Here is a 13,524-nt window from a genome sequence, read left to right as displayed (position 1 = left end):
TCAGTTTTTGGATGGAGGGGCAAGTACAGGTGAATCTACCTTAGGCAACTGTCGAATATCTGCTCGCTGGGGCTCAGGTGCAACTATCTCATTCCACCAAAGGCCGGTTGAGCACTGCAACATCAAAGAGCTGAACTTGGAGCCTAAATGTCAGAAATCATTAATAAATTCAGAGCTGTGCAGAATGAGACAGCCAAGCAAGAAATAAAATATGTTAACTGTGTCTTTGCAGGATGTTTATATCTTGCGTTGAAAACCTAACATTTGATTAGTATTATAAACTGCTGATCATTCATGCTCTGTTGCTTTTTTAAAAATGCCCCTAACATTGTATCTTGTATCTCAAATGTTGCATGTAAAGGTTGCTTAATGCTCTGTGTGTGTGTGTGGGGGTGTTTGTCTGTCTGTCTTTGTGGCGGGAGGGTGGTGTTGGTTGTCACTGGATTGTATAAAATTAGATGTTACTATGATGCCTCTCCCCACCAAATGTATATTTTAACATATTTTAAAAATTGTAATGTTGATATGTTTAAAGTGTGTAAAGCCGGGGAGTTTAAACCTGATTTATAATTTTAAATACTTTTACTCAGGGCATTTAAGTCATCGATACTTGATTCTATCGATTTGAGTTTTAAATATGTTCCTTAAAATATATTGTGCAGTTGAATGCAAAAACCTTGTAATAAATTTTTATTGCACTTTTTCAGCCAACTTTGAGTTGCACAGCATTTCTGTACACTCTTTTTGTCCTAAATCTTGGGATTAATATATTTGCAGGCTTCTAGTCAGGCAGTGCGGGGGGCAGGTCTGGACCCCGAAGACTCTCCCCAGCTGACTGCAGACACGGTGTCTGACTTGTTCACACATCCAGCCGAGCACTGCACCCCGGCCTATGGAAACGTGGAGGAAGTAGACTGATCATGGGGACTGTGTATAAAACTGCATGTCGCAGCAAGAGACCTGGCACTTTGGACAAAAAAAATACAATCCCTCAATTCATAAAACTAATTTATTTCCCTTTTTCCTCCCTCAACCTCAACTCCGTGTACCTTCCCCATGCCTGTGTCTGGGGCCTGAACTGTAGCCACTAGGAACGAGATGGTTGGGGACAATTTGTTTTGGTGTTTTGATGCTGTTCTGGGTGAGAACACTGCTGAAGTGGGTTTTTAAATAAGTGTGTTTGAATAATGATTCTGTTACCAATGTGCACACGAATGGATCATCAGCACTGATGTGCTCTTTGTTCTGGCAATAACATCCGGGGTCACCTGTTTATGATTATTGTTTCAGCTATTGTTTAAAACCTCTCTTCACGCTGCTTTATATATATATATATATAAAAAGGGGTCCTTTTGATTTGTATAATGTTTTCTGAATCTTTGAAGGAAGGAAAAGCAAAAGGAAGATTGTTTTTGTTTGTATGCTTGCAAGTGAAGATGGTAAGCATTGGAGAGCAGAGCCAGCAGAGGTACTGTGGTGCTCTTCGGGGTGTGCATTGGATTCATGGCTCAACATAACATGAAACGAGCCCAGAGGAATTGTACTTCTGTAGTAAAAGGCATTGGTGTTAATCAGACTATCTGCTGGCTGAGAGGAGAATGGAGTGATTTCTTGACCTCTGTGTGCTCTTATAATTGGTGATATCTTTGCATGAAGGTTATTCTCAATGCTTTTCCCCACCCCCTCTAAACCTCTCGGGAAAATTGGTGTCCTTGAGTGCTGAAGCTCGTCTCTAAGTTACCCATGTTTTTTGACATCTGTCAGTGGTATAGAAATGTGCGCATGCGTGTGGGTGTGTGGGTATTTGTGTGTGAGGGCATGATCGCATTTTCCTTTTGTGATATTGGTGATCTGTCATTCATGCAATTGGAAAGAAAGCTGGATGTCCTCTCAACACACTGGGCTCTACGAAACAACACAGCAACTGTTGTGCAGCCTGCTGAATAGTAATTACAGCTTAAATTGGATCATTCAGGGTTTCCTTGCAATTCAGTTGCCCAAAAAATACAGTGCAACTATAATAACCAGCATTTTAGGGATTTCTGCCTTGTCATTTTATCCAACTAACTCTCAATTGCTTCAAGTTAAGTATTACCTGAGGGAAAGCGGCCCCACAATATGGTGACTAACGCAGGAATCAACACAGTGCCCAATCTTCTGTCTACTCCTACTTCGGCTGAAAGATGTGCTCAAGGTGAGGCTGCTTTTGCAGCCAGTGGGCAAGGCTGACAATCACCGGGAGAAGCCACATTTCCTTTTGTACCAACTTCCATTACCAAGGAGCAGCAACCATTGAGTTTCTGAAGCTGTTGTTAAATCCACAAGCTGACTCTCTACCTTCCCTTTCCAATATAAATTTCCAAAGACACTTTTCCCTTATTGAATTGGTTTCCTATTTTATTCTCAAAATGTATTTGCTATAATATACTAAAAAACAAACTCCAGTGGGCTTGGCTCGTGTCTCATTATTTCAGTAGCTGCATGTAATCCCCTGTTAACCATGGTTTATTCTGAATCTTCTCCCAGTGGATCTATGTGTTTAGCGATTCAGGGTAAGAGCTGTACAGGCCTATATGTGCGACCAGTTAGGCCCTTATAGCAGGCTCCCCCTTCCACACAGCTAATGCAGGCATTGCTCATCAGCTTTGAACTCAGCCTTAGGGACTCCAACTCTGGATTTTTTTTCTCTGTTTACTCCTGAAGCCTTCCCCATGAGTGGGGTTTAGCCACAAGGCAGTGGAGGTTTGAGATCAGTTTTCCTTCTAGATGAGCTGCCAACCATGGCTGATGAGCCCCATCTTCTCAAATCAACTGGTTTTAAGATGCCAGTAATCTGCCTTTGCCCCTTCTCCTGTCAGTAGAAATGGTTCTGCTGGGCTTGGTAGCTAAGTGACACATGAAGGCAGGTAGCTGGATTTGGTTGTCAGTGGCTACTTGAGGCACACATTATTGGGAGCATTTAATAGGTAGTGGGAGCTTATTCCCACTATCTCCCCTGGCTATAACAACCTCAAGGAAGCTGGTTGACCAGTATATAATGAATAAAACCTCACCCCAGCACTCCTCATGTGCCACTGCCTCTTATTACCAATCCCTCATTGTGATTCACCTTCTTTCCAGAGCTCTTCAGCCCATTTGGTGAAGACATTTTCAGGATTTAGACCTTGTCTTTAAGTACATGAGGGGGGAGATTGGGTTCTTGATATCCAGTATGAAGTTCCGCGCATGGGGATTGTGGAGACATGATAGGACAGTGATTGCACCTTTCTTCTCCAATCCTGCTCATCTCATCTGGTGAGTAAGTGCCTTCCTGAACAACCAGCAGGGAAGATTTGGGACATGATTATTTCCTGTTTTGGGGGAAGTCTAAGACTCGAGGGCACAGTCTCAGAATACAAGGACATCCCTTCAGAACAGGGTTCAGGGGGAATTTCTTTAGCCACAGTGTGATGAGTCTGGAATTCACTGCCACACACCTATGGACGCCAAGTCAGTGGGTATATTTGAAGTGGAGATTAATAGGTTCTTGATTAGTTGAGAGGGATAATAAATCAGCATTATGGAATGGCGGAGCAGACTCAATGGGCCAGATAGACAAATTCAGAACCAATGTCTTATGGTCTCATGTCAGAAAGCCACAAGACATGTTGGGAATAGGAAAGTAAGCAAAATTGTATTTCTATTTTTATGCGAGTGGCCTTAATTGCGTTGACTTTAATGTTATATCGGCGGTTAACAGGCACAAGCTTTATTTCCGGTGGCTGAGGACTCTTTGCCTCCAAAAGTTGGGGCTGCAGGCTAGGAATGCCATTAGGTACAGAGCCCTTGGACACTGCCTCCGATTTCCTGAAGTGCACTTGAGATTCTGAAATGTCTAACAGAAGAAATTATTCTGTTTCAGTTCCTATTCACAGATCGGCAGCTTTTTTAAATAGTAGAACGTGTGCATAACTTCACTTTTCTCAATCTTTTCCTCTTCACTCCTGCTATTGTCCCAACATTTCAATTTCCTTCCCCTTCCTTGCTCTTTCCTCCTTTCATGCTCACTTTCCAGCCACATTTTCCCCCCTCCTACACACATTCCTCCCCTTCCCACGTGCACACCATCTTTTTCTGTTTTAAATACTATTCCTGTATCTCCCTCACGTTATCAGGCAGTTCCCCAATGATGTTTACTGATTTATAGTTGCCCTCTATCTCTCTCTCTCTCTCTCGCTCTCTCTCTCTCTCTCTCTGCAGCCACAACTTGATCAAAATTTGTCAAGAAGAATTGTTTACTTCAGTTTGATCTCATTTTGATTAAACACATGATAGTTCTGCTTTTGTCTTATGGATTGCTGTGCTCATTTTTGATTTTATGCTGCACTTTACTAAGAGTTATTTTAAAATACTTTCCCCATCTGGGGGCACAGACTCAAATCTGAATTCTCCGCTTGACAATTGACCCTGATTATTAATGATCTACCTTCGGAGCTCTAGTTCTGGCAACGATCTGGCTGAAATTTGGAGCAGATGTGACATGGATAAATTGCAGTGATTTAGAGTCATAGTGCTCTGCAGCACAGAAACATGCCTTACAGCTAATCTAGTGTGCCAAACTTAATCTGCCCAATTCCATTGACCTGCCTGCTATGCCCCTCTCATCCAGGTACCCAGTCAATGTTTTCCATTAACCTTACAATCAAACCCACATCCACCACTTCCACTGGCATCTCATTCCACACTCTCATCGCCCTCTGAAGGCCCCCCTAAATGTTGCACCTTTCAAGCTTAGCCCATGAGCTCTCCTTCTAGTCTCACTCAACCTCAGTGGAGAAAACACTGCTTTGCATGCATTTCCAACCCTAGATTGTCCTTCCAAGGTGCATTAAATTCCATCTGCCATTTTCTCAGCCCATATTTCAGCTGGTCCAGACCCCATTGAAAGCTTTGAACATCTTCCTCACTATGCCCCCTGTCTCACCTGTCATCCACAAATTTGCTCATACAGATGACTAACAACAAAGGACCCTCTCTGTGGCACTCCACTAGTCACAGGTCTCCAGTCAGAGGCAACCATCTACAACCACTCGGGCTTCTTCCACAAGAAGAATGTCTAATCCAATTTACCATCTCCTCCTAAATGCTGAGTGGCTGAACCTTCTTGACCAACTTACCATGCAGAAACTTGTCAAAAGCCTGGCTAAAGTCCATATAGACAGCATCCAGTGCCTTGCCTTCAACCTCAAAAAGATTGGTTACCTTACACAAAGCCATATTGACTTCTAGCTTCCAGTCCTTTATCCACTACTGATGTCTGACTCACCAGCCTATAATTTCCTTGCTTTAAACAACAGAACATTAGCTATCCTCTGGCACCTCGCCTGTTGTTAAGGGCATTGTAAATGATTCTGCTAGGTCCCCTGCAATTTCTGCACTTAACTGTCTACAGGTTCTGAGGGAGAATTGATGCTGTTTTGCCTCACTTCTTTAGCTTGTGTCCATCTCCTGCATAAATGCAGGTGCAAAAAACTGCATTTAAGATAATTTTTTTCTCCATTCCTGATGAAGGGTCACAACTGGAAATGTGAACTATATTATTTTCCATAGCTGCCCAAACTGCTGAGTTCCTCCTTTTGTGAATGTTGCTTTGATTTCCAGCATCTGCCGATCCTCTTGTTCAAGATCTCCCCCATCTCTCTTGGCTCCATACATGGATTACCATTCTGATCTTACAGAGGAACAATTTTGTTGCTTGCTATCCTTTTGCTCAACGTATCTGTAGAACCCTTTAGGATTCTTCTTCACCTTGTCTGCTAGAGCAACCTCATGCCTTCTTTTAGCTCTCTGTATTTCCTCCTTAAGTGTTCTCTTGCATTAGTTATATTCATCAAATTCCTCATTTGTGCCTCCTTCTTAACCAGGGTATCAATAAGCCAAGGTTCCTTTAACCTGTTAAAGTTGTCTTTTATTCTGACAGGCACATCCAAGCTTTGTTCCCACAATTTCACTTTTGAAGGCCTTCCATTTACGAACTACACCTTGGCTGGTAAATAACCTGCCCTAATCCTTGTTGATACCATCAAAATTGGCCTTTTTCCAATTTAGAAAATAAACATGAGCACCAGACCCATCCTTCTTTATAATTAACTTGAAACTAATGGCATTTTCACTTAGTGCAGAGTGTTCTCCTACACAGACTTATGTCCCATTCCCTAATAGCAGATCAAGAATTTCTCTCACTCATTGGATTTTCTATGTGCTGATGAAGGAAACTTTCCTGAGCATATTTGACAAACTATCCCATCTAGCTCTTTTACAGTATAGGATTCCCAGTCAAAGTGGAAAGTTAAAATCACCTACTATAGCAACCTCATGTTTTTTGCAACAGCCTGCAATCCCTCTCCAGATTTGCTCTTAAAGCAAACACAAGGAAGTCTGCAGATGCTGGAAATTCAAACAACACACACAAAATGCTGGTGGAACACAGCAGGCCAGGCAGCATCTATAAGGAGAAGCACTGTTGATGTTTCGGGCCAAGACCCTTCTTCCTGAAACGTCGACAGTGCTTCTCCTTATAGGTGCTGCCTGGCCTGCTGTGTTCCACCAGCACTTTGTGTGTGTTGCTCCTCTTAAGTGTGGTCATCCCTTTCTTACTCCCCAGCTGCATCCCAATAGCCTCAGTAGAAGAGCTGATTCTGCCCTGACTGAGCACTGTTATGACATTACCATCCCTTCCACTCTATCACATCTAAAACTACTGAACCCTGGAACAGCGATTCCAGGCCCTACCCCTGCAACTATGTCTCACCACAATGTCACAATTCCACGTGCCCATCCATGCACTAAGTTCATCTGCTTTTCTACAATACTTGCATTGAAGTAGATGCAACTCAGAACATTAGACCTACCATGCTCAACATCTTGATTCCTGTTTTGGTATGTAGGCTTAACTCCATTCCCCACAACCACTCTATTATCTGTCTGTCCGGTTCCCAACCCCCACAACTCCAGTTTAAAACCCTCCCGTGCAACACTAGCAAACCTTCCTGCTAGGATGTTAATCTCCCTCCAGTTGAGGTGCAAACTGTCCCAGCTGTGTTGGGAGAGCCTGATGATTTCAATGTTTCTTTGTCACTTAAGCAACAAGTGCTCCTTTTTATGCAGAAATAGGATGCAAGAATTTCTAGTTTTCTGAAATACATTTTGATGTTATCCATAGTTTCAATAGTAATCCAGTCCATGAACTCCAATCTTCGATAAATATCCTTTCTTCTTTGCTGCAAGCTACTTCACCTGCCCATGTTTAAATGCTTCCAGTCAGTAATCTTTGGATTGGTGCCTCTTTCCATTCATCTAATTCATTTTTTTTTTTACTGCTTCTTGCTTTTCCTATTCATCTTTTAATCATTTGTCTTTTTTATTCATGCACAAACCAAACTATGTTGTAGTGGCTTTTCACTCAATGTTCTCCCTTTTATCTTGCCCACCAACCCAGTGTCATTTACTTGCCCAAGTGTCTATTCCTTTCATGTCACAAGCCTCCCCTGCACCTACACTAATTTACAAACTGGCTTTAGTTTCCAATTTATCCATATTTCCATTTCCCTATTGCAATAGAAAGGACAGAATGCTAAAAAGTTCTCTGCAATTCCTGAATGGTCTAAAAGAGTTTTACTCTTCTGTAGGAATACTATCCACCACATGCAGTGCCTGAATTCCTTTCTTGACCTTAGCCTTAATGTCCAAGAGAAACCTACAGGGATGAAATTACTAACTTCTGGAAACACTGAGCTGGTTAGGCAGCATCTGTGGGAGGACAAACAGTATCATAGAGCACTACAGCACTAAACCAATCCATGCTAAACCATTTGTCTGCCTAGCACCAGTGACCTGCACCTGAACCGTAGCCCCACCCATCCAAACTTAAACCTTGGAATAGAACCCACATTCACCACTTGTGCTGACAGCTCGTTCCATACTCTCACCACCCTATAATTGTAGTTTCTCCTCTTTTCCCCATAAACATTTCACTTTTCACCCTTTGCCCATTAGCTTCAGTTCTAGCTTCACCTAACCTCCATAAATAAGTCTGCTTTATTTACCCTATCTATACTCAATGTATACCTCTACCAAATCTCCCCCTCATTCTTCTACATTAAAGGGAATAATGTCCTAACCTATTCAACCCTTCCCTTTAACTCAGGTCCTCAAGATACAGCAAACATCCTCAAATTTTCTCTGCACTCTTTCAATCTGATTTACATCTTTCCTGGATGTAGGTGACCAAAACTGGACAAATTAATTAAGCCCTCAGTGTTATTTACAACAACATAATATCACAACTCCTGTACTCAGTGCATTGATTTATGAAAGCCATGTGTCAAAATCTTTCTTTACAACCCTCCCTACTACCTGTGATGCCACTTTCAATGAATGATGGATCTGTATTCCCAGATCCCTTTGTTCTGCCACATTCCTCATTACCCTACTGTTCACTGTGTAAGACCTACCCTGGTTCGTCCTCTCAAAGTGGAACACCAGTTTTCTGCCTTAAATTCCATCTGCCATTTTTCCAGCTGGTCTAGGTACCACTGCAAGCCTTCAGTCTTCCTCGCTGTCCGCGACACCCTCAATCTTGGTGTCATCCGCTAATTTGCTGATCCAGTTAACCACATTATCTTCCAGAACACTGATCCAAATAGCAAACAAGTGACCCAGCACCAATCCCTGCAACACTCCACTACTCACAGGCCTCAAGTTAGAGAGGCAACCATCTATTACCACCCTCTGGCCTCTCCCACAAAGCCAATGTTTAATCCAATTTACTACCTCATCCTGAATGCCACGTGACTGAACATTTTTGACCAACCTCCCTTGTGGGACCTTGTCAAAGGCCTTGCTAAAGTCCACACTGCCTTTCCTTCAGCTTCCCTGGTAACTTCCTCAAAAACCTCTATGGTTGGTGAGGCATGACTTACCACACACAAAGCCATTTTGACTAACCCTAATCAGTCTCTGTTAATCCAAATATATATATCCAGATCCGATGAGCTTATATCAGGTTCACCAGCCTATAATTTTCTGTCTTATTCTTAGAGCCTTTCTTAAACAACAGAACATTAGCAATCCTCCAATACCTCATCCATGGCTAAAGAGCTTATAAATATCTGTTAGGGCCCCTGCAATTTCTGCATTAGTCCCTAGAGACTTATCCACCCTATTTTGTCTAATGCAAGCAACCACCTCTTCATCTGTGTAGGGTCCATAACATCGCTGTTGCATTGTCTGGAATCTATAGATTCTATGTCCATTTCCCAAGTAAATACAGTTGTAAAATATCTATTTAAGATCTCATGCTCTTTTGGCTCCATGCATAGAATACCACACTGGTATTTCAGAGGACCAATTTTGTCCCTTACTGTCCTTTTTCTCAATGTACCTGTAGAAACCCTTAGGGTTTCCTTCACCTTGTCTGTTAAAGGAACCTCATACTTTTAGGCCTTCCTAAATTTCCTCACATGTTCTCAAATACCTTAGTTGTTCCTACCTGCTAATCACCTGGTTTCTTAACCAGAGCCTCAATAATCCTCAAAAACCAACGTCCTTCCCTTTTATTCGGAGGCACATACAAACTTCGTGCTCTCAAAATTTCACTTTTGAAGGCCTCCCATTTACAAACTACCCCTTTGCCAGAAAACAACAGATCCCAATCTATGCTTGCCAGATCTTTTCTGACACCATCAAAATCAGCCTTACTCCAATTTAGAATCTCAATCCACAGACCAGACCCATCTTTTTGCATGTTTATTTTTAAACTAATAACATTGAGATCACTAAGTGAAAAGTTCCCCTACACAGACTTTTGTCACCTGCCCTGTCTCATTCCCTAATTGGAGATTTGGATCACACTCTGGTGGGATTTTTATGTACCAATTAGGGAAACTTTTCTGAACACGTTTGAGATAATTTTCCATCCAGTCCTTTTACAGAGTCCCAGTCCATATGCAGAAATTTAAAATCATCTATCACAACCTTATGTTTCTTGCAACAATCTGATCTCCATAAATTTGCTCCTCTAAATCCCCATGGCTTGTTGGGTGGTCCATAGTATACATAATCCCATTACCGTGGATATACCTTCCCAATTCCTTAGTTCTACACACATAGCTTCAATGGATGAGTTCTCCTATCTATTCTGACAGAACATTGCTGTGACATTTTCCCTAATAGTAATGCCCCCCCCCCCGCCCCTGTAACCCCTCCATCTATCATGTCTAAAACAGCAGAACCCTGGAAGGTAGAGCTGCCAGTTCCATCCCTCCAGCAACCTTTTGATGCTGACTTTGTATGTGGGCTTAACATCTTCACTCTGTTCTGACACTGGTTCCTATCACCCTGCAACTTGTTTAAACCACCACCATGAGCAAACCTGCCCACAAGTATATTATTCTCCATTTAGTTCAAGTGCAAACTGTCCCAAAAATCAGAAGTTCTCCCTCCTGCACTATCTCCTTAGCCACGTGTTAAACTGTATGATCTTCCTACTTCTGGCCTTACTAGCATGTGGTACAGGTAGAAATCCCAAGATCACAATGCAGCAGGTCCTGTCCTATAACTTAGGACCCAATTCCCTGAACTCACTTTGCATGACCTTGTTAATCCTATCCATATCACTGGTACCAATGTGGACAACAACATCTGGCTGTTTACCCTCCCACTTAAGAATGCTGTGGACATAGAAAACCTACAGCACAATACAGGCTCTTCGGTCCACAAAGCTGTGCCGAACATGTCCTCACCTGAGAAATTACCGAGGGTTACCCATAGCCTTCTATTTTTCTGAGTTCCATATACCTGTCCAGGAATCCCTTAAAAGATGTGATCTGAGGTGTCCTGGACCCTGACACCCAGGAGGCAACACATCCATAGTTGTTAAGATTCTGCAGATCCAAAGAAACACACACACTAAATGGAGGAACACAGTGCATCAAGCAGCATCTATGGAGAGGAATAAACAGTCAAAGTTTGGACTGAGGTCCTTCAGGACTGGAAAAGAAGGTAGAAGGGGAAGAGTACAAGCTGGCAGCTGACAGAATGAAGTAAGCTGAGAGGAGATATGTGGAAGATGTAAAGGGATGAAGGAGGAATGTTGGGAGAGGACAATGGATGGGAGGCATAGGATCCAAGGGGACATTGCTTTGTGGATCCAGAACTGGCTTGCCCACAGAGTGGTTGTAGACAGGTCATATTCTGCATGGAGGTCAGTCACCAGTGGAGTGCCTCAGGGATCTGTTTTGGACCCTTACTCTTCATGGTTTTTATAAATGACCTGGATTAGGAAGTAGAGGGATGGGTTAGTAAGTTTGCTGATGACACAAAGGTTGGAGGTGTTGTGGATAGTGTGGAGGGCTGTCAGAGGTTACAGTGGGACATTGACAGGATGCAAAACTGGGCTGAAAAGTGGCAGATGGAGTTCAACCCAGATAAGTGTGAAGTGGTTCATTTTGGTAAGTCAAATATGATGGCAGAATATAGTATTAATGGAAAGACACTTGGCAGTGTGGAGGATCAGAGGGATCTTGGGGTCTGAGTCCATAGGACGCTCAAAGCAGCTGCACAGGTTGACTCTGTGGTTAAGGCGGCGTAAGGTGTATTGGCCTTCATCAATTGTGGAATTGAATTTAGGAGACAAGAGGTAATATTGCAGCAATATTGGACCCTGGTCAGACCCCACTTGGAGTACTGTACTCAGTTCTCGGCGTTTCACCACAGGAAGGATGTAGAAACCATAGAAAGGATGCAGAGAAGATTTACAAGGATGTTGCCTGGATTTGGGAGCATGCCTTATGAGAATAGGTTGAGTGAACTCGGCCTTTTCTCCTTGGAGTGACGGAGGATGAGAAGTGACCTGATAGAGGTATACAAGATGATGAGGCAATAGACAATAGGTGCAGAAGTAGACCATTTGGCCCTCTGAGCCTGCACTGCCATTTTGAGATCATGGCTGATCATCTACTATCAATACCCGGTTCCTGCCTTGTCCCCATATCCCTTGATTCCCCTATCCATAAGATACCTATCCTTCTTGAAAGCATCCAGAGAATTGGCCCCACTGCCTTCTGAGGCAGTGCATTCCAGAGCCCCACAACTCTCTGGGAGAAGAAGTTTTTCCTTAACTCTGTCCTAAATGACCTACCCCTTATTCTCAAATCATGCCCTCTGGTACTGGACTCTCCCAGCATCTGGAACATATTTCCTGCCTCTATCTTGTCCAATCCCTTAATAATCTTATATGTTGCAATCAGATCCCCTCTCAATCTCCTTAATTCCAGCGTGTACAAGCCCAGTCTCTTTAACTTCTCTGCGTAAAACAGTCCGGTCATCCCAGGAATTAAACTTGTGAATCTACGCTGCACTTCCTCTACAGCCAGGATGTCCTTCCTTAACCCTGGAGACCAAATCTGTACACAGTACTCCAGGTGTGGTCTCATCAGGGCTCTGTACAAATGCAAGAGGATTTCCTTGCTCTTGTACTCAATTCCCTTTGTAATAAAGGCCAACATTCCATTAGCTTTCTTCACTGCCTGCTGTACTTGCTCATTCACCTTCAGTGACTTATGAACCAGGACTCCTAGATCTCTTTGTATTTCTCCCTTACCTAACTCTACACTGTTCAGATAATAATCTGCCTTCCTGTTCTTACTCCCAAAGTGGATAACCTCACACTTATTCACATTAAACGTCATCTGCCAAGTATCTGTCCACTCACCCAGCCTATCCAAGTCACCCTGAATTCTCCTAACATCCTCATCACATGTCACACTGCCACCCAGCTTAGTATCATCAGCAAACTTGCTGATGTTGTTCTCAATGCCTTCATCTAAATCGTTGACGTAAATCGTAAACAGCTGTGGTCCCAATACCGAGCCCTGTGGCACCCCACTAGTCACCACCTGCCATTCCAAGAAACACCCATTCACTGCTACCCTTTGCTTTCTATCTGCCAACCAGTTTTTTATCCATGTCAATGTCTTCCCCCCATTGCTATGAGCTTTGATTTTACCCACCAATCTCCTATGTGGGACCTTATCAAATGCATTGATAGTGGATAGTCAGAGGCTTTTTCCCCAGGACTGAAATGGTTGCCACAAGAAGACACAGATTTAAGGTGCTGGCGCTTAGGTACAGAGATGTCAGGGGTAAGTTTTTTACTCAGAGTGGTGAGTGTGTTGAATGGGCTGCCGGCAACAATGGTGGGGGTGGATACAATAGGGTCTTTTAAGAGACTTTTGGATGGCTGCATGGAGCTTAGAAAAATAGAGGGCTATGATTAAGCCCAGTAATTTCTAAGTTAGGGACATGGTCGGCACAACGTTGTGGGCCGAAGGGCCTGCATTGCGCTTTAGGTTTTCTATGGATCATGGAGTAAAGGGAGAACGGGCACTGGGGAGAGGGAAGAAAAAGGGTGAGAGGGGAACTAGAATGGGGAAATGGGGAGGCAAAAAGAAATTGTAAAAAGTTAGGGAAATCTATGTTTGTATG

General features: G+C 43.0%; 1 protein-coding gene across 1 annotated transcript in view; it reads left to right on the top strand.

Moving 5' to 3' along the window:
- usp19 (ubiquitin specific peptidase 19) overlaps nucleotides 1-4,319 on the top strand; it is a 217,995-nt gene extending 213,676 nt beyond the window's left edge. The window contains exon 28 of the mRNA XM_059943872.1: nucleotides 778-4,319. Coding sequence (XP_059799855.1) covers nucleotides 778-918 — 141 coding nt within the window. The 3' untranslated portion in view covers nucleotides 919-4,319. The remainder of the gene's footprint in view (nucleotides 1-777) is intronic.
- Nucleotides 4,320-13,524: the final 9,205 nt, after the last annotated feature.

This window comes from Hypanus sabinus, chromosome 19, assembly GCF_030144855.1.
Source record: "Hypanus sabinus isolate sHypSab1 chromosome 19, sHypSab1.hap1, whole genome shotgun sequence".
NCBI classification, from domain to species: domain Eukaryota; kingdom Metazoa; phylum Chordata; class Chondrichthyes; order Myliobatiformes; family Dasyatidae; genus Hypanus; species Hypanus sabinus.
The sequence above is the reverse complement of the archived record's forward strand: the minus strand, read 5'-3'. Positions and strand labels throughout refer to the sequence as shown.